General features: G+C 42.2%; 3 protein-coding genes across 6 annotated transcripts; 2 read left to right on the top strand and 1 right to left on the bottom strand.

The window, feature by feature from the left end:
- The first annotated feature begins 1,667 nt into the window (after positions 1–1,667).
- On the top strand, positions 1,668–9,990 carry LOC6732654 (ring canal kelch protein). The gene is made up of 6 exons (XM_016178156.3): positions 1,668–2,269; positions 3,742–4,143; positions 4,981–6,219; positions 6,282–6,838; positions 7,256–8,286; positions 8,347–9,990. Exons 1-6 carry the CDS (start codon positions 1,824–1,826, stop codon positions 9,094–9,096), a joined length of 4,425 nt encoding a protein of 1,474 aa, XP_016025368.2. The 5' UTR covers positions 1,668–1,823; the 3' UTR covers positions 9,097–9,990.
- Positions 9,991–10,001: 11 nt separating this feature from the next.
- LOC6732652 lies at positions 10,002–20,189 on the bottom strand. 4 transcript variants are annotated; one of them, XM_016180323.3, is made up of 8 exons: positions 20,064–20,189; positions 16,218–16,777; positions 13,019–13,361; positions 12,031–12,434; positions 11,834–11,955; positions 11,618–11,733; positions 11,445–11,562; positions 10,002–11,390 (listed from the first exon to the last, which is right to left on the bottom strand). In XM_016180323.3, the coding sequence occupies exons 2-8, from the start codon at positions 16,519–16,521 to the stop codon at positions 10,920–10,922; spliced, it is 1,878 nt and encodes a 625-aa protein (XP_016025363.1). In that variant the 5' UTR covers positions 16,522–16,777; positions 20,064–20,189; the 3' UTR covers positions 10,002–10,919. The 4 variants fall into 4 exon arrangements, with proteins under 4 accessions (XP_016025363.1, XP_016025364.1, XP_016025366.1 ...); XM_016180324.3 differs by having other exon boundaries at positions 20,059–20,143; XM_016180326.3 differs by having other exon boundaries at positions 19,934–20,071.
- LOC6732653 lies at positions 14,232–16,006 on the top strand. The gene is made up of 3 exons (XM_016178157.3): positions 14,232–14,779; positions 14,905–15,511; positions 15,579–16,006. The coding sequence occupies exons 1-3, from the start codon at positions 14,448–14,450 to the stop codon at positions 15,780–15,782; spliced, it is 1,143 nt and encodes a 380-aa protein (XP_016025367.1). The 5' UTR covers positions 14,232–14,447; the 3' UTR covers positions 15,783–16,006.
- Positions 20,190–20,514: the final 325 nt, after the last annotated feature.

The raw sequence follows: 20,514 nt of genomic DNA, 5'->3' as shown, positions 1-20,514 counted from the left end.
CCGTCCTCCTCCAGATCTTCCAATCTTCAGGAGCACCTCAGCAGGCTGCCCAACCGCATGGCAGCCGCCTTCGGCCGGATGTCGGCCAATCTGAATTGCTACCAGAAGACTGTCGCCACGCCGGAGCGCCACCCCAACTCCTCCTGAGGACCAGGACGTAGCCGGAGGAGGGGCAACCAGAACCCAGAAACCAAAACTCAAACTGAGACAATCCCAGTGCAGCGTGTGCCGCCACCATAAGTTTAAAGATCAAACGCGAAGCCACACAACAAAATCGCTAGCTCGCTACTACAAGACTGGCATGGATCAAAAACCAAATGTTCACCATATATATCTCATCTATAGGAATGCAGCTCGGACGGATTTTTGAGTTGTGGCACTCTTGAAAGCGAGCTGGCAGAATGTAGAATCAAAATCGCAGTTAGCTAATTGTACTATAAACTAAGTATTATTACCTAAAGCAACCCACTCTCCTACACACATAAGTATTGCAAAAAGAAGGGCCAATCGAGCTTTTCGTATTCGCTGGTATTCTTGTAATATTTCGTTGTATTTATTTGAAGTATGGAATCTAAATTATGTGTTACTGTTACGTGTAAATACGAGATACGAACGCAGCTTAGTTAGTCTAAAACTCTCTCATTAGCCAAATTTCCAAATGTAATTTTCGCCTATTTATAAATATACTTTATTTATTTATTCGAAGTGATTTCGTTCGCAAGCGAGTGCTTTGTTTTAACAAAACCGACAGTTGTACACGTGTAGAGCATTTGTAAATACTACCGATTTTCGCATAAGCTGTAGCTATATTAATATAATGAATTATAAATCATGTATTCCTACCTAGGTGGTTGCTGTTATTCGTAAACATTCAATAAGCAGTTGTTTCCAATACCTATTTAATGTATTTTACATATCTCACATGTTGATGAGCATGCGTATCAATATTCAAAAACAAAATCGAAAAAAGAGCCAAACAAATAAAGTTGATCAAGATATTAGCAAAAATCTCAAAGTGTGTTTTGAATCAGAAGTGTGGAATCATAAGTGTGGAATCATAAGTATGGAGTCATAATCAACCATTTAAAAAAAAATTGTTGATGTATTTCAATATCTTTAAAATATAAATGTTTAACACATTCGTTATTTTCAAGATTAGGTGGTGAACTCTTTATAAAAGGGAACTAATCAACTAAAACCTACAGATTAATCTGTCAAGAATATGCTCAACTAAACCATTTCTTATTTTATTTTATGGAATTCGGAAAAGAATGTACATTCTTTATGAATTCTGTGTCGGATATTTCTAATCTTTTTTGATATTTTATTTATTTATTGTTATAAGATTAAATAGTCAAGCTTTATATATATATATATATATATATATATTTATATATATAACTAATACCATTGGTATTAGTTTGTATATCAATTTATCAGTGTACCCTACCTTTTGACATTTACGTATAAATAAAATTAAAAGGTAAGATGTCACATTTAAAATGCAATTCTAAACTAAAGCTAACAACTAAAGCTTCCAACTAAAGCAGCACAATGCCAGTAAAAAACTAAAAAAAAATTAAATAAGTTTCTAATTAATTTGATAGTTGAAATCAAGCAGCACAGTGAGAACTGGTTGAAAATGCCTATCGGGCTATCGATGGGTACCCATCGCTAGTGGTAACCTGCGACCAACCCGAGGCTGGTCACACTGCTCTGGTCGCGTCCAAAAAGTGTACAATTTTTCACCACCTCGGTTTGTTTTTTCGGACCAGGCGAGGCACCTTCGATTCGCTACGACTTCCGTTTCCGATCCGTTTCGGATGATAGCTCTGAGTGCGCTGCTAACCAAATATACGATCGGTATTATGAGCAACCTAAGCAATGGCAACAGCAACAACAACAACCAGCAGCAGCAGCAACAACAACAGGGCCAGAACCCACAACAACAAGCACAGAACGAAGGCGGAGCGGGGGCGGAGTTTGTGGCGCCACCGCCCGGACTAGGCGCCGCAGTGGGCGTGGCAGCCATGCAGCAGCGCAACCGCCTGCTGCAGCAGCAGCAGCACCACCACCAGAATCCCGCCGCCGAGGGAAGTGGCCTGGAGCGGGGCAGCTGCCTCCTGCGCTACGCCAGCCAGAACTCACTGGACGAGAGCTCCCAGAAGCACGTCCAGCGGCCAAATGGCAAGGAGCGCGGCACGGTGGGGCAGTACAGCAACGAGCAGCACACGGCGCGCTCCTTCGACGCCATGAACGAGATGAGAAAGTAAGGATTTTTTACCACTAATTTAGATGATCTTGGTCCGGAACTCAAGAACATCTTACAGATTCGAGATCCTTAGTATTATATACTAATTCTTACCTGTGAGAGGTTTTCAATGCCTTAGGTAGAACTTTGGTTATTTTATACCTGCATCTACATATGATTTTTAATGTTATGCAGAAATAGAGTTATGGTGTTTTATAACCAGATTATGTAAATAAGCACACCTACAACGGTTCGAAAAAGTTCCAAATGTCGCATAATAAGTCAGTCATACCCAAATGTATCATCTGTTTGTTCAAGAGCAAACCAGCTGAAAATTCAGGTTCTAAAAATGTGTCATCTATTTCCCAGTCACCATTTCCTAGACAAAAACCAGTTGATCTTAGTTTCATCCACTAAAACTTTCATTTGTTAAATATGACGACCTACCTCAACTTTATATAAATAGAACTGTGCTAACTACACTCTATAATAAACCCGTCTCCTCTGTTCCCGGACAAAGGCGCATGATTCAATCCCTGCGTGTTGGACGGGAACAGGTGGTCCACCTGACTGGCTGGCTCTCGAGCTTCGAGATTTGGGCCAAGATGCGAAAATAAAATCGCTGAAAATGTCAGACGATCGTCACTCGCATATTTGCGCAGTTCGCTTTGTTTATCTGGCCGTTGCTAATATTTGTGTTTGCACACTATATACATATGTATAAACGAATATTTGCCGCCGCTTTTGTCGTGGGGCCATTCGCATTAATTATTGTCTAGTTTTTATTATGATGAGTTGCTTACGCCTTCGGGTTTCGCATTGGGCCACGACCTTGAACTTGGTGCGGCCAAAAATGATATTCGTTTTCGAATCGCATTTCGATTCCGCTTCCGCGTCTCCGACTTTGCTTACTTTTTGGAAAACTACTGGGCGCATGGAAAATTTATTGGCAGCTTACATAAAACGAGTTTTTTTCGGCCCAATCATATCGTATTCGGCGCGAAAGTGAATGTGGTGTAACCCAAAAAGTAAGCCGAGCGTTGTAATCTGAATTGCCTGTTAACTGGGAATTGATTTAAACAAAGATTTCGGGAGGGTTATATTCTATGCGTTTTTTATTGGGTTATAATTATAGCACCTTCTTATTTTGAAGACAAAAGACTTTGATTTTGAGTAGTCATCATCATTTAATAGCGCCATAATTTGTAAAGTTAATATAATCCCCGTCTCTTTTTAGAAAACAAAACATTTTGCTCTCGAAAAAATCCAAGCACTTTTGTTTACAAACATACATCAGCCTTGAAGATATTTAGCACGCTTTTAAACTGTTTATTTGGCAATCAAAACGACCCATTGCTAGTGGATTTTGAAATGTTTGCAATCGATTTAAAAGTCTCAATATTGTCGATACATGACGGTTACTAACCAATTTACTTAGTAAAAAAAAAAAAAAATGTATCAAATCTTATATATATTTTTACCTATTACAGACAAAAACAGCTCTGTGATGTGATATTGGTGGCCGACGATGTGGAGATCCACGCCCACCGCATGGTGCTGGCCTCATGCAGTCCGTACTTCTATGCGATGTTCACCAGCTTCGAGGAGTCGCGGCAGGCGAGGATCACCCTCCAGAGTGTCGATGCCCGGGCCTTGGAGCTGCTCATCGACTACGTATACACTGCCACGGTGGAGGTGAACGAGGATAATGTGCAGGTCCTCTTGACCGCCGCCAACCTGCTCCAGCTCACGGATGTGCGAGATGCCTGCTGCGACTTCCTGCAAACGCAGCTGGATGCGAGTAATTGCCTCGGCATCCGGGAGTTCGCTGATATTCATGCCTGCGTGGAACTTCTCAATTACGCAGAGACCTACATCGAGCAGCATTTCAAGTAAGTGGCCAGATTGTGATGACGCACTATGGGCAGACAAATATAAAATTGTTTAGATTTGCCTGTTTACAGATAAGAATCCATTACTGTATCTGTTCACTATTCACTTTTCAAACATATATATTGGGAAGAATCAATTTAGTTTATTCTATATCTGCGGATAGTAATTCGTATTATCCATTTATATTCCAGTAAAGTGCCTTTATTTCATTTATTATTTATTCAGAGTGCATATCCCGCGCTTATTAGAAAGCTGTCGTACAACAATATCAATTAAAACGGTCAACTATTCAATGGGATCAGTTACATAATACATATTTTAATAATACGGGTTAATAACATGTGGCAAGTTAAAGTGATTTAGGCTTTTTCCTTGTATTATAAAATTTTATTTAATTTTTAATAATAATAATTTTTAAGGTGTGTTTGGAACGCATCAAAATTTAAATAGTTTAACTCGGTTTTTTGATTTAATCATTAAAAAAAAATCCTATAAAATTAGTAACTGTCACGTATTGGTGTCTTCCAGAATCTATTTTTAGTCGCTGATTTTGGGCTTCCATAAGATCACGTTTTTAATCTTATATTAATTATATTTTCGAATGCAACTACTGAATTAGTAATAACCAAAGTATCAGAATTATATACGTTCTCATTGATTTCATCAGACCAAAATAAGTTAATTATAAAATTTATATAACAGTAAACAGACGCAAAATCGAAAGCAAATGTGCAATATAAACCATTGAACCGGTTGCGATTAATTGAATTTACTTAGCCCACTCCGCTCATTCCTTGCGCCCCACTAGTAACTGCTTGTGTTTGGTTTATTTGCAGCGAGGTGATCCAGTTCGATGAGTTTCTGAACCTCTCGCACGAGCAGGTCATCAGCCTGATTGGCAACGACCGGATTTCGGTTCCAAATGAGGAGCGCGTATACGAGTGCGTCATCGCCTGGCTGCGCTACGATGTTCCGATGCGGGAGCAGTTCACCTCGTTGCTCATGGAGCATGTGCGTCTGCCGTTCCTGTCCAAGGAGTACATCACACAGCGCGTGGACAAGGAGATCCTCCTCGAGGGCAATATCGTGTGCAAGAATCTCATCATTGAAGCATTGACCTATCATCTACTGCCCACTGAGACAAAGTCCGCTAGAACGGTGCCCAGGAAGCCGGTGGGCATGCCCAAGATACTGCTCGTTATTGGAGGACAAGCACCCAAGGCTATACGATCGGTGGAGTGGTATGATCTGCGAGAGGAAAAGTGGTACCAGGCCGCCGAAATGCCCAACCGCAGATGCCGCTCCGGCTTAAGTGTCCTGGGTGACAAGGTCTATGCTGTCGGAGGTTTCAATGGATCCCTGCGTGTGCGCACCGTTGATGTGTACGATCCTGCAACGGATCAGTGGGCAAACTGCAGCAACATGGAGGCTAGACGATCTACCCTGGGAGTAGCTGTCCTCAATGGCTGCATATACGCCGTGGGCGGATTCGATGGCACAACGGGTCTGTCGAGTGCCGAGATGTATGATCCCAAGACTGACATCTGGCGGTTTATCGCCTCTATGTCCACGCGTCGCAGTTCTGTGGGCGTAGGCGTCGTCCACGGACTCCTTTATGCCGTGGGCGGGTACGATGGCTTCACTCGTCAGTGCTTATCTTCAGTGGAGCGCTATAATCCGGACACGGACACATGGTTTGCTGTGGCGGAAATGAGTTCCCGCAGGAGTGGCGCCGGAGTGGGAGTGCTGAACAATATTCTATATGCCGTTGGCGGTCACGATGGTCCCATGGTCAGAAGATCCGTTGAAGCCTACGATTGTGAAACTAACTCCTGGCGTTCGGTGGCAGACATGTCATATTGCCGGCGAAATGCGGGAGTGGTGGCTCACGATGGTCTGCTGTATGTGGTCGGGGGCGATGATGGCACCTCAAACCTCGCTTCCGTGGAGGTCTACTGCCCAGACTCGGACAGTTGGAGAATACTGCCTGCTTTGATGACCATCGGACGCAGCTATGCGGGCGTGTGTATGATCGACAAGCCCATGTGAATGGAAGAGCAGGGTGCATTGGCCCGGTAAGTCAATGGAAGCATTGTTACCAAAACAAATTATAATTATCTCTCTTGTTTCTTTCCAGACAAGCTGCTTCGTTGGCCATCGCACTGCTGGATGATGAGAATAGCCAGGCGGAGGGCACGATGGAGGGCGCCATTGGTGGTGCCATCTACGGCAATCTGGCGCCGGCTGGTGGGGCTGCAGCGGCTGCAGCTCCAGCTGCGCCGGCTCAAGCTCCCCAGCCAAATCATCCGCACTACGAGAACATCTACGCGCCAATTGGACAGCCTAGCAACAACAACAACGGCAGCAACAGCAACCAAGCTGCAGCCATCGCCAATGCCAATGCCCCTGCAAATGCCGAGGAAATTCAGCAACAACCACCACCAGCTCCCACTGAACCTAATGCCAACAATAATCCGCAACCACCAACAGCAGCAGCTCCATCACCACCACAACAACAACAGCAAGCACAGCCACAGCCACAGCAACCTCAACGCATACTGCCCATGAATAACTATAGGAATGATTTGTATGATCGATCTTCCGCCGGCGGAGTCTGTTCCGCCTACGATGTTCCGAGAGCCGTGAGATCTGGCCTTGGGTACCGACGCAACTTTAGGATAGATATGCAGAATGGTGAGAATTGAGAATAATATTGAGCAGAAGACAGTTTACGACAAGTGATAATTCCTTTTGTTACGCTGGCTTTATTGGTACTTTTAAGTATGAAGTGCTCGTAAAATCGACATAACAATTCAAAGTTGTCTTCCAATTAACCTCTTTTTGAACGGTTGCTTGAGCTATATAACTTTATCTATTGTCTATTTATCTATTTTATCTATTGGTTTGCCTTCATTTTCGTGAATTTTTTAAGCAAACAACCTTTTTAAATGTTGTGAGATGGGAAGCAAAAACCATTCAAACGTAAACAAACGAAGTTCAAATTAATTATTAGTTCTTACTGGCCCACATTTAAACCAACATTTAAACACATGATCCCAACTTTCCGTTTAACAAATGAATTTTCGTTAAACACCTTATTTTCAACTCTAGGAAATCGATGTGGAAGTGGTCTTCGTTGTACTCCACTTTATACGAACAGTCGATCCAATTGTCAACGCCAGCGCAGTTTTGACGACACTGAGTCCACGGATGGCTACAATTTGCCCTACACCGGAGCGGGAACAATGCGATACGAGAACATCTATGAGCAGATTCGAGATGAGCCACTTTACCGCACATCCGCTGCCAATCGAGTGCCGCTCTATACACGTCTCGACGTTTTGGGTCATGGAATCGGAAGAATTGAAAGGCACCTAAGCTCGTCATGCGGCAACATCGATCACTATAACTTGGGCGGACATTACGCGGTATTGGGACACTCGCACTTCGGAACCGTGGGACACATTCGATTGAACGCCAATGGATCGGGAGCAGCAGCTCCTGGCGTAGCTGGGAGCGGCACATGCAATGTTCCAAATTGTCAAGGTTATATGACAGGAGCTGGATCCACAGTTCCTGTGGAGTATGCCAATGTTAAGGTTCCTGTGAAAAACAGTGCATCTAGTTTCTTCAGCTGCTTGCATGGTGAGAACTCGCAGAGTATGACCAATATTTACAAAACGTCTGGAACCGCAGCTGCCATGGCTGCCCATAATTCCCCATTAACGCCAAATGTGTCCATGGAGCGAGCATCCCGATCCGCGTCCGCGGGGGCAGCTGGATCAGCAGCAGCAGCTGTTGAAGAGCATTCTGCGGCGGCTGATAGTATTCCAAGCTCATCCAACATTAATGCCAATCGGACAACAGGAGCCATTCCGAAAGTGAAAACAGCCAGCAAGCCAGCTAAGGAGTCGGGAGGATCCTCCACGGCCGCATCGCCAATTTTAGATAAAACTACATCCACTGGATCGGGAAAAAGCGTAACCTTGGCGAAGAAAACTTCCACAGCAGCAGCGCGCTCGAGCTCATCTGGAGATACCAATGGCAATGGCACTTTGAATCGGATCTCCAAGTCCAGTTTGCAATGGCTACTAGTAAACAAATGGCTGCCGCTGTGGATTGGTCAGGGACCCGATTGCAAGGTAAAAACATTTGTTCTTCTTTTTACCTCGAACGAATCTGACTATGTACATCCATATTAGGTGATCGACTTCAACTTCATGTTTTCCCGTGACTGTGTGAGTTGCGACACAGCTTCAGTGGCATCTCAGATGTCAAATCCGTATGGCACACCCCGTTTGAGTGGTCTTCCCCAGGATATGGTGCGCTTCCAGAGTTCCTGCGCTGGAGCTTGTGCGGCAGCCGGAGCAGCTTCTACAATAAGAAGAGACGGAAATGCATCAGCTCGCCCACTGCACAGCACTTTGAGTCGCCTGAGGAACGGAGCTGAAAAGAGAAACCCCAATAGGGTGGCTGGAAATTATCAGTACGAGGATCCTTCCTACGAAAATGTGCACGTTCAGTGGCAAAATGGTTTTGAATTCGGAAGATCCCGCGACTACGATCCCAATTCCACCTATCATCAGCAACGTCCTATGCTGCAACGGGCTAGATCGGAAAGTCCCACCTTCAGCAATCAGCAGAGGCGACTCCAGCGGCAAGGAGCTCAAGCTCAACAGCAATCGCAGCAGCCTAAGCCTCCTGGATCTCCAGATCCATACAAGAACTACAAACTTAATGCTGATAATAACACCTTCAAGCCTAAGCCTACCGCTGCCGATGAGCTCGAGGGAGCTGTTGGTGGAGCTGTAGCTGAAATAGCGCTTCCTGAAGTTGATATCGAAGTTGTAGATCCTGTCAGCTTAAGTGATAACGAGACTGAGACAACCAGCAGTCAAAACAACCCTCCAGGCACTACCAACAGCAATAATCTGAACGAGCACAATGATTAAAAATGGATAAAATAAGTTGCTTCTGGCAGATCAGCGTTGTAGTTAAAATATTTAAGTATGTAGTTAAACTTCTCTGAAACTCATAAATTTTGTACGGCTTTTAAGATTTTATATTAAAAGTAAGCTGGGTTTTATATTTATATTCAAAAGTGATACCAGTTTATAGTAGGAAGACTAGTTTGTACTTCAGTTTTCAATTCGCTATGTGCAAGTAATTTTTGTAGGATTTAATGTCTCCAAGGACAGAGAACTTTTACTGTACGGAATTCTAATTACAACGCTGATCTTCAAAATTGGATCTCAAAACAATAACAGCATAACGAATCGACCAAAACAACTTCGAGCGAAATTGAAAATTCATTTTAGAAATCAAAAAGATATACACTTAAACATTGTAGAATTTGATATTACTATAGAATCGGGCGACTTTGTGTGACCAGCCAAAGCTCAAGATCGTATATTATTATGTTGCATACTGTAGTTGTAGTTGAAACAAGAATTTTTGTGTGTCATGTCGAGTTATAGGTAACCTAAGAGCCACATCATATCACTCTCCGTAACCACTTTAAGCAATATGCATTTGATATGATAGTTCCATTACTTTTCCACTGCCTACTCAAATTTCCATTACCCCATGGCATTTGGCACATGCACCTGCTTCGTTTGAGTATGTTAAGTTATGGCTTTAAACCGGAACAATAATATTTAGCCAACTATTGTACAAGCTCTCCACTAGAATCCTATTGTTTAAGTCAATTAGAGTTACAGGTATTATTTACATGCATATATATACAAGCGCATATACAATACTCCAGATCGGTACATAAATATAATCATACTTACAAATGTATTGAGTTTAACTAATTCATAATAAAATAGTTCAACGAAATGCTATGCGGCTGGAGTTGTTTTTCTGGAAGATTTTTGTTTTTATTTTAACAAACTATTATAAAATTGGATGCTCCGTTCTCATTGCTTTGTTGTTCATATACACAGATACATTAAATATCAATACCGTAAATTAAAAAATACAATATCTGTTCGTAATATACTCGTTTTATAGATATATCATGCCAAGGATTTTTCCGGTTGAATTTTGGTCGCTCGAGGCTCGATTCGCCGATTTAGCCGATATGTTTTCCTATGCTCCCTCATATGGATAGACTCAAAAAAGCATAAACACTGATGAGCGCTAATTTGCATAGTATACGTATATGTTTATATTTCTTGAAATTTCGCTTCTAAATCCAATATTACGGGAATGCTTTATTCTTACTCGTTTACTCTTTAAATATTTGTAGTAATTTGTTGGCTGCAATTTCTCGCTATGTCTACAAGCTTTGTCTAAATCGCTGATAAGTTCTTTAGGATTAGATTTTATATATTTGCTGTTGTCGCCGATGCTGCTCTTGATGTTGATTTTTGTAGTATACTTCGTTTCACCGCCTCGTTCAATGCTAAACTTAAAATATACATGAAGAACTAAGAACTAAACTAGAAAAAATCGTTACAAAATTAGCCCAGAACTATACAAAAACGCTTTTAGCGCTCGCCTCCCTCTCACATTCGTTCCTCTAACGCAGATCAATTGCAAAAAAATATTGTACATACTGCTAATTAATTGCCAAAATAATATAAAGCGACAATAGACTTATTGTCGAAGGGCCTGGAATGTCTTCAACTTCGAAAAAAGACTGATACAAGATTCGAAGCCCGATTGAGGGATCCCAAAAACAATCTCAATGTGCCGCCTGTGTTATTTTCGCATTTACAATCGCGATATATATACTCTGACACTAACCCAGCTGTCAAGATCCCGCGCTCTACTTGGGCAACTCATAGATCTGGACGGGCAGCGCCTTGGGCGTGATAATCTCATCCTCGAAGTCCTCGTCATCACCGTGGATGGCATAGTCGCCGCCATTGTGCTCCCCCTCGAACTCGTTGGGCACGATCTCTACGTCGCTGGGCCGCGAGGTGCTCCGTGATCCTCCGCCGGAGTCACTGCCGTGCCGATTGGATCTCGTCTTGGTGGACTTGCTCACGAAGTCGCGCAGCATGTGCGAGTACAGGATGTCGTCCAGGTAGTACATGGTGCCCAAGTTGTATACGAACACCTCACTCTCCGTAATCTGGGCATTATTGACGCTGGTGTAGTTGCTACCCGGGTTACGAGTGATCTTAATGTGGCCTCCGCCGATCGTCTCAAAGACCTCATTGTCGCGCAGATCCCGGTTATACAGTCGTCCCTTAACGAAGTGGTTCAGCAGCATTTTTACGCCGCGTTGTGAGGCCTAGAAGTACATTGTTATCCCTACTCCACAGTGGAGAATGTATTCCGCACTCACCATGACCTCATCTGATAGCTTGTCGAATCCTAGCTTCTCGAAGGCCCGATCCTCTGGCACAAAGAACGTGTAATTGGCGCCGGAAATGTGGGGAGCAATCTCGGCACTGTTCAGATATCTTTTTGGAAAGTTTTTTTTTATTAATTTTATTTATTTAAAATTCGAATTTTTACCTGGTAATCTGGGTAAATCGGGGATCTCTCTCCAAGGCCAAAAATGAATGGGAAAGGAACTGTGCTCCAAACCAGGGGAATGCCAGCAACGGAGGTGTCTCCTTATCCTTGTGCATCTAAAAGAATCGGAATAGTTGAATGAAATAGAATACGAAATTTAATCTTGAATAATTTGAATAAATTTTAGCCAGTGCGGATTGGGCATAATCAGCTTACCTGGTGCAATTTGGAGACGACAGCTTCCGTGACAAAGAGCACCTCGGAGATAATGAACACCTGATTGCCATTGGAGAGGTTGTAGTCGGACATAATGCTCACATTATTCACCGTGGGGGTGGCTATCGAACGAGGCAAGGGCCACATGCCGTTGTCATAAATTGAATTTGGGAATATTATTTATGGGAGCCACTTACGTTGGCCGTGGAAGACGACATCCTCGCCACCCATGGTGGTCACGACCACCTCGTCCATGTTCCGAACATCGGCCAGCCGCAGGGGTCGCTGCATGGGCAGGAAATGGTTCCTAAGCACCGACTCGGTGAATTCCGGCACGGAAAACGGATAGAATCCCCAGTCGATGGGATGCCAGCGCTGGAAGGCGTTGTCCGACGGAATCAGCACCGTATACGCGTTGTCGTCCATGATGCGGGTCAGATTGCTCTTGGAGAGGAAGTGCTGGAAGACCTTGGTGCCGGTCTTCATGTTTGCCAAAAAGGACATCAGCGGACTGGCCTTCGACTCCTTGATAACGGGCTCCACCTTTGCATGTGCATTCGTAATGTTCGGCTGCTCCAGCGGCTGAGGGTCGTTGTAGCGGCTGCAGGATGCACAGGGAAAAAATGTTCATCACATCTCAAGTTATGTAACTGAATTTCTAGTATTTTTTACTCGCGGAAAATCTGCATTTTTTAAGCTACCAAAAGAAATATTTGTCATTTTCTTAAATGGGAAATCATAGACCGAATCGTTTTTATGTGAGACGAATATTCAGTGGATGATTATGGGAATGTGGTGGAACTAGGTCCACAGATTGAGATTGAGATGGCCTCGGTTAGCATTGCGGAAGAGGAAACCCTCAAAAGTTGGAGTGTGTGTGTGTGTGGGGAAAGTTGGACCAGCGAAAACTTTGTTTGCCGCCTGATAAATTTCGCATGAGTGCACTTTTGACCGCAAACAAACTAGGACTAGGAATTCAGCAGAAGTGCTCTACAGTGGTTTTAGCATAGAATAGGTTTAGCAAATTTAATAAAATCCCTTGGTTCTCAAATGTTGCCAATATGTATCTATTTAAAACATTTTTTATAAGCGTACTTTAAATAAATGAACCTACTATGAAATGGACACGTTTATGGCATAGTTTCAGCCCACTGTGCTGGAAAGGGTGCCGCTGGCCTTACTCACTTGTTCGTTTCCTGGATATTGCGCTTGGAGTAGGGCGACTTCCTATCGCCCAAATAACCATCAATTGCAATGGCCATCAGGTTCTCATTGATACGCAGCTTGTGGAGTATTTGCTGGCCATTGAGTAGCCAAACATTGTTGTGGGATTTTTCCAATTTACGGAAAACGATTTTGTGTCCGTTCCCATTGCCGAAGGACTCCTCCTCCTCCTTGCTGTTCCCATTACCATTGTAGCTGTCGAAGATTTTCCCAGGCACCACATGCTCCAACATGAACTCCTTCAGCCGCGGCTTCTCAATGCTCCGCACATCGATTTTGGGCACAATCAACGTGTACGGCAGGTCTGTCCGGATCATGTCCACCGGAATCGCACATGCAAAGGAGACGGAGGGTTAGTTACCCAGTTACCCAGGGAATTGCTCGCTTAAAAATGTAAACTGTTTTCGTTTCATTTACGGCTAAGTGCTGTGCTCACCACACCTGAATCCCTCACCTGTCTGCATGCTAATCAAGTAATTAACTTTGGGCCCTGCCGCGAGTACAGAATTTTTTTTTATATTTTTGGTGGGTGTGTAGGCGGCGGAAATTCGTGGCTTTAATTAACCGGTATTAGTATGGCATAGGCGTTGTGGACTGTTATGTTCGCAGTTAGCTAACACAACATATTTCAATGATTCTTAATTACTATGTCTGGTATTCACTTAAATGGAATTACAAGTATAAAAACCATACACCAATTTTACCATTAAGCATTTAAGCATTTTAAACAGAATTTTTATTAGTTAGTTTACTTTAAAGTTTTTTTTTACAGCGCGTATGAAATATAATTTCAATATAAGTCGCACCTGTTTTATCATATTTTTTTGAGATAAAATTATGTTAATAAATATGCTTCCTTGCGATTATTCCTTTGCCATTTGTTACTACATTTAATCTTTGTTAGCATTAAAAAACTTCAAACCGTCAGCTACGGCTTTTCTTTTTGTTCTTTTTTTTTCCATATCTCAACCCAAATGGAAATGGAATAAATGGGGTATATTGGATTCGGTGAAAAGTATGTAGAAGGGAGAATCAAGTGTTTTCCGACCGTATAAAGTATATAATCTTATTCAGGAATACTGGAATAAACGAACACTTCAAGCATTCTACAAATTGGTGAATATGTCTGGCTATGCTTGGTCTAAGGTTTTGCATAAATGTAAATGAGATTTTTATTTGCCTAAAAGTATCCAGCCATGTCAAATTTCAATTCCACCATTCAGTTTCACGGAGTAATGGGTATCTGATAGTCGACGATACTATCGCGTTGTCTCTTGTTTTTGTTTATGATCAACATTTGGACAGCTGAACGAAGTAATTTGTCAACGTCACGCATTTCCATTTTGCTGCTTTCGGGAGTTTTCCAGGCTGTCTGGAAGTCAGTTGCGCCATGTCCTGCCTCAAGAGCATTCTGCAGCTGCTGCAAGTGCTGACAATGCTTTCGGGCTGCAACATTTACAGATACGTCGAAGGCAGGCGGGTATTCAAAGTGAACCCGAAGATTAATTTTCTGGTGGGGGCGGTGCACAGATTCTGGCTGAGGCCATATCTGCTGACGACCTTTCTGATGCACGTCATATTCTGGCTGGCGGAGTTTCGCAACGGACTGACGGATCTAACGCCTGGGAGTGAGAGGCCACTTAAGCTCATTTACAGAATAGGACTGACAGTCGCCAAATATCAGAATGTTTTCATTAGCACGGGAATTGCCTATCACTACAGGTAGAGTTTGATGTTGAAGCCTACTTAAATACCAAACAAAAACAAATGTCTAATTATAATTCTATGATTGTGATGGATTCACTTTGAAAAGCATTAATGTATTGTTAATTATCTCCCAATTACAGGCATCATCAGAAGCTAATGCGGCAGGTCCTGAACGAATTCATAAGGATCTATTATAGCTACGAGAGAATTTGTGGTAAGGTGCCGAAAATTAACTGGCTTCTTTTTGGCATCCAGGCCTATAGAGCATTTGTCGCTTCGATGGCTCCGTTTGTTAGAAACGAAATATTGGGTCTGGGCATCAACCCAAGTGTTGACATATTACTGGGACTGTCTGCAGTAATCTTTGTGTGCATTCAGCCGCTGCTATTGTCACTGGTGGTCTACTTGGGCATCATGATACTCTATGCCTGCTACGATATCCAACTGCCTCACAATCGAAGGAAATCATTCCAGCTCTTCGTCTTCTACAGACAGCTCATCAGACTTAGGTACACATTCAACTGCTTGGTCAGGTCCTTTGTGTGGGCGGCTTTAGCGCAGAACTTTTTCATCTTCATAGCCAACTTTCACTTGATCCTGTACGATCAGCAATCAGCCAAACACTTTGCTGAGAGTCTGTTCAGCGCCTTCATATGTCCGGTAGCCCTGCTCCACATAAATGTGACCATTAGCTCCATCGAGAAAAAATTCGGTCAATTTAAAGCGAGCTACAAACCTCAGCGACAGGTGAGCAAGAATTTTCCCAATCTTTTTAACAACATAATAAAATAGGTATTGACATTTTATTTTCCAGACACAAATGATGTGGCTCTATATGCACGTTGTGAGAGCGACTGTGGATAAAAGTGGCTTTAATGCCTTTCGCCTGGATAGGGGACACATTTTAGAATTGCTTAGACTGGGATGGTCCTTCGCCATGTTCACAAACGCCATGTTGCTCAACAGCACCGCCAGGCTAAAGCATTTCCAGACTGTGAACTATAAAAAATTGTTGTAGCTTACTAAGTTAATCCTTAACAAGCAAAATACTCTAAGGATTTTAATAATCAAAAATCAGTTGATAATATTTAATGAATGATATTTGTTCTGTAGTCTAATTATTAATTTCGCCTAAGAATATCTACAAATGCGATAGACGCAAATTAAATACTCTAAGGATTGTAATATTCAAAAATCATTTGATAATATTTGATGAAAATGGATTGTAATATTCGAAAATCTTTTCATTATATTACCTACATGATATATGTTCTGTTCTGTCCCTTAAGTTATTCCCTAACAATTTAAATACTCTAAGCTTTGTAATATTCAAAAATCATTTGAAACCATTAAATTAATGATATTTGTTCTGTACCCCAATCAAGTATATTGCATAATAATATCCACTGTTTAGGATTGTATGTCTCTTAAGTTTCCCATGATGGAAACTCACCTGGTAGCGGCTTGTAGCCGTACAACTCGAGGACGGGAAAGCCATCGTCGATGAACCGGTAGACCTGCTGCCACTTTTCGTCTTCCTGGTTAACGCGTTGCAGGATGGCCAAGTCGGGCAGCACTTTGGCCTCAATCAGCTTCGCATTCTTCAGGCTGGCATCGATTCCGGTTGACGTTGTGGATGCTGCAGTTGCTGCTGTTGCATCTGCAGCAGTGGCTGAGGCAGCAGCAACATGGGCAATCGGCAGCAGCGACAGCAACACAAGTGTTGCTACCGGCACTTGCAACATTTTGCGCGACATTCGAGATTCGTTTGCTGTTTTATTATATTTCGTGTTCCTCTGTTCTTGCTCGTTAGGGAACTGAGAAATTATTTTTAATTGCTAGCACTTTTGGAGAGTTTTCGTTAGTTGTTTTCTTTGAGTTGTGTTGGTTTGGGTTGTTGCCACTTGTTCTTCAGTTTCAGTTTTGATAGTTTTACGGTACCACGAGTTTATTCATTTTTTGTTGTTTGCAAACTTGTTTTCGGCGAGAGAAGCTTTACATAATTGTCAAGTGCTGAAAGAAGAGGCGGTGATTTTGATTAGTTTGCAAACTTTTAACTTATTGAAATTCCAGGCGTCGTCTGTGCGGCTAAATGCGGGTATTCAAGTGATTTGTATGCAAATCGCATCGCGTTTTTCGCCATTCTATAAATACGAATATCTATATCTATGCGGCTATACATATATAAAAAAAAAGAATAGTTTGACTGAGTTCATCACGCTGCGATTTGCATTCGCTGATTGAGATTGCAGTCTGGGGAAAACCCGAAAAGGGCGGCACTTTTGCGACGAGATCCCAGCCAGATGATGGGTATCAGGAATTGTTGAATTTGCACACATCTAGTCATGATGGGCCCTCTCCCATTCTATTCTTATTTTGCATATGAATCGTGGCTGTCTAACAAACCATAATGTGCGACAATTTGTTTATTTGCTGACCTCTGCGCTCAAATCTGATCGCATACAAGGCTGTTCACTTAGCGGCATGTGCACACAGATACGGATACGTGTATCTGTATCTGGCAGATAGTATGTGAAGAAAGTAAATTAATTTCAATTAAAGTTGACAAAACTAGACGGCAAACTACGGCGTAAATAAGTCCACAGATAAGAACTGCGACAAACACCAATCACATTGACTCAAAGAAAAACTCCCAATCTAATTTAATTTTTTCCGCCGAATCCGAAACATTTCCCTAAGCTCAAACACGTTTAAATATGCGTTGCCATTAAGTGATTTGTTATTCCTTTTTTTTTTGCTCTAGCTTAGCACCTTTGGCGCGCATTTCCAAGCCGAACTGAACCGCACCGATTCCCGATCCGAACTATACTGTGAGTATAAGGGGTGGTCAAGTCGCCCGACTGGAAGACCGGAGCAAAAGCCTGAGACAACAGAAAAGTCGGGCGGGAAGCAGGGGAAAACGGGCTCAGAGCTGCCCGGTGGCAAATCGGATGGGAACCTGTTTCTCCAATGCTAAGTATATCCACAAAGGACATGGTAAAGTTTTTAAAAGCGTGTATCGAAGTGTGTCAAATACAGAAGAGTCATGACTAAATGAAATAAATATTAAAAATTCTACAAAATACATTAAAAAGTGTTGAATATTATTAAAATTTATAAAATTCACTTTGAAGAGCCTCAATTATACCACATTTATATCTGACATATTGAAAGCGACCCGAATATCGCATTATGCAAATTTTGTAATATCGATCCATTTTAAAAGTTTTCCCAGGCCGAGCCGATGAATACAATTTCCATTTTATTTAAATTCCCTGTGCATTTGCCACCGGGCATTTATCACTTATCACAAACGCTCATTATTCATGATTATGCTTTGGCTTTTGTGCAAAATTGTGCAACTACCGCCGCAGTCCCGGCTCACATGGACTACTGGCTGTCTGGTCTGTCAGAGGTTCCCCATTATTGCGGAACTCCCCACCATCGCTCCCAGTACCATTCTCAAGCCCAATCCCAGTCCCAGTCCCGTTCCCATTTCATTTGCACAGTGAGCGAAAATACTGTATTTAAGCATAATCTTGTGTATTTCAGAAAATTTATGTATTCCCGATGTCATTCAAAGAGACTAATAACTTAGGGTTATCATTTAAGATTTATGGCTTTTCATTTCTTGGAGCTTTACTTTCCAGCATTACTTGCACATTCAGTTCGATGGCCTACATTTTGGCACCTGTTTCTCTCAGTGCATTCCCCGTCTGGGCACCGCCAGCAATTGCTGTGATTGTGCTGACGAGGTTTTGTGGCCGAGCTGTAGCTGTAGCATCAACCGACTGACTGCTGCACTATATAAATGTTGTCTTGCCCTGTTACAACTTTGTATTTTTGGCTTCTTTCCGAACCGCCTTTGTGTGTGTGTGTGTGTGTGTGTGCGAGTGCCTGTGTGGATTTTAATGAGAGTCTCGTGCAGGTCTTTCCATTGTTGGAAGCTGACTCTGCCGGCCGACGGTATTGTAATTGATATTATTGTCAACCGGAGGGTTTATTTATACTTTAAGTCGGCTTTTAATAAGCAGCACTATAGCTGCTCCACTGCATTTCGTATGCGAGAAGGGAGCTCTCCGATTTGGTCTTGATTGAAAGTCTGCCTTTATTGGACGATTTTTGGACTGTTTTTGTAAATATGTGGAAATTGCGTTTCCTTTAAAGGTTAAGGAGAAGTAAAAGTGAGTTCATCAAAATTAATTCATGAAGTGTACTACAAGTAATTATACCTATTTGTGGAAGCTGGCAAAATGGTAAACAATTGAAATCCCTTTTTAAGCACACAATAGACTTTCAAATGTCGATGACTACTGAAAAGTGGGTGATGATACATCATTTGGTTTTAAACTAACTGCATCAATCACAATCTGTTTGAGGAACTGCATCGACAATTAAATTAAATGTCGGACATTTCCCAGCGCTCAACTGCCGGACTGAACTTTCAATCAAGTTGGATGAACTATTTACAAAATTACCCCTGAAAGGTGAACTTAAACGACTTGTAATTATTGGCATCTTCGGGATAGTTTCCGGATAACTTCTCTGCCATAAACACAAGCTTACCCTGACTTGCTTTTTAATTACTTTTCCACGTAAAGCTTGCCAACTGAGCTTGTCCTTTTTGTACGCTACGTTCTTGTATGATTAAAAAATTCTTGGAAAACAATTTTCATAGTTTTTAACCGGGGAAAAGCCGGTAAATCAAGCCAGGCACGCACACACTTGTTATTAGGGGAAACGGAAATGAAAATGGAAGGGCGCAGGGTGCTGGGAAAACTCAGTTGCCGAATTTGTGTATACGAAAACCGGAAGGACGTGGATTGTAGTTTGTTGTAGTGATAGTGGCAGTGATAGTAGTAGTAGTAGTAGTACTACGACGCATACTACACAATACTACCGTGACCAAGAGCAACAAAACAGCAGCAGCAGCAACAGCCGCAACAGCAGGAACAGCAGCAGAGTCCAGAGTGCAAACCAATTGAAATTAATTTGCATAATATAAGTGTGGACATTCAGCAATAGAATGGAACCGAATCCACTTTCCACCCACCCACTTTCGCCCCGATGCACAGGCCGCTAATTCTGGGATTATTCACAGTTTATTGCACTTAGTTTTCTTGCACAAATGTTCTTGCTCCCCAAACAGTTTTCCTCGTTCGGCCTCACATTTTCTGCGCCTTTCTTTTCACATTTTCATTGAGCATTTGGCGTTAATTGGATTGCTTTCGGTTTTATTAGTGGCTTGTTTAAATTTTCATTGCAATTTTTAGCCAGTACTGGTTTCACTGAACTTTACTTTTCCGCTCTACGCAGCTCGCGCGTTGCTCTTTTGGCAAATGTTGCGTCTGTTGTGCCGGAAAATTGACTACGGATTGAGAGCTTTCGTCTTGGTTGCGTCGCTTCTCTGTGCTTTTTGGTCTCCTTGGTAATGGCCCAGGGTTGCCAGGTTTTCTATACAAATTTCTAATATATTTTTTACTTTAATTTTAAAGGAATGGTAATCAAACCAACAGTAAAAAGGAGCAGTTAAATTTATTCAACTTCTTCAGAACCTTAACTTGCGTATTTTACAAAGATAGTTAATGAAAATTGTTATGACTCGGTTAAACGTTCATAAGCTCAAAAGTTTAAGTTTAGGCTTAAAGCTTATACTTGCAGCTGAGAAACGAACCAAGTACGAGTTTTTACATATTACGTATACGATCTGTAACCTATTTTATTTACTGTAAAGGCTAATGCAAGATGTA

Source organism: Drosophila simulans, chromosome 2L (assembly GCF_016746395.2).
Source record: "Drosophila simulans strain w501 chromosome 2L, Prin_Dsim_3.1, whole genome shotgun sequence".
Taxonomy (NCBI): domain Eukaryota; kingdom Metazoa; phylum Arthropoda; class Insecta; order Diptera; family Drosophilidae; genus Drosophila; species Drosophila simulans.
This window is presented reverse-complemented; position numbering and strand designations above follow the sequence as displayed.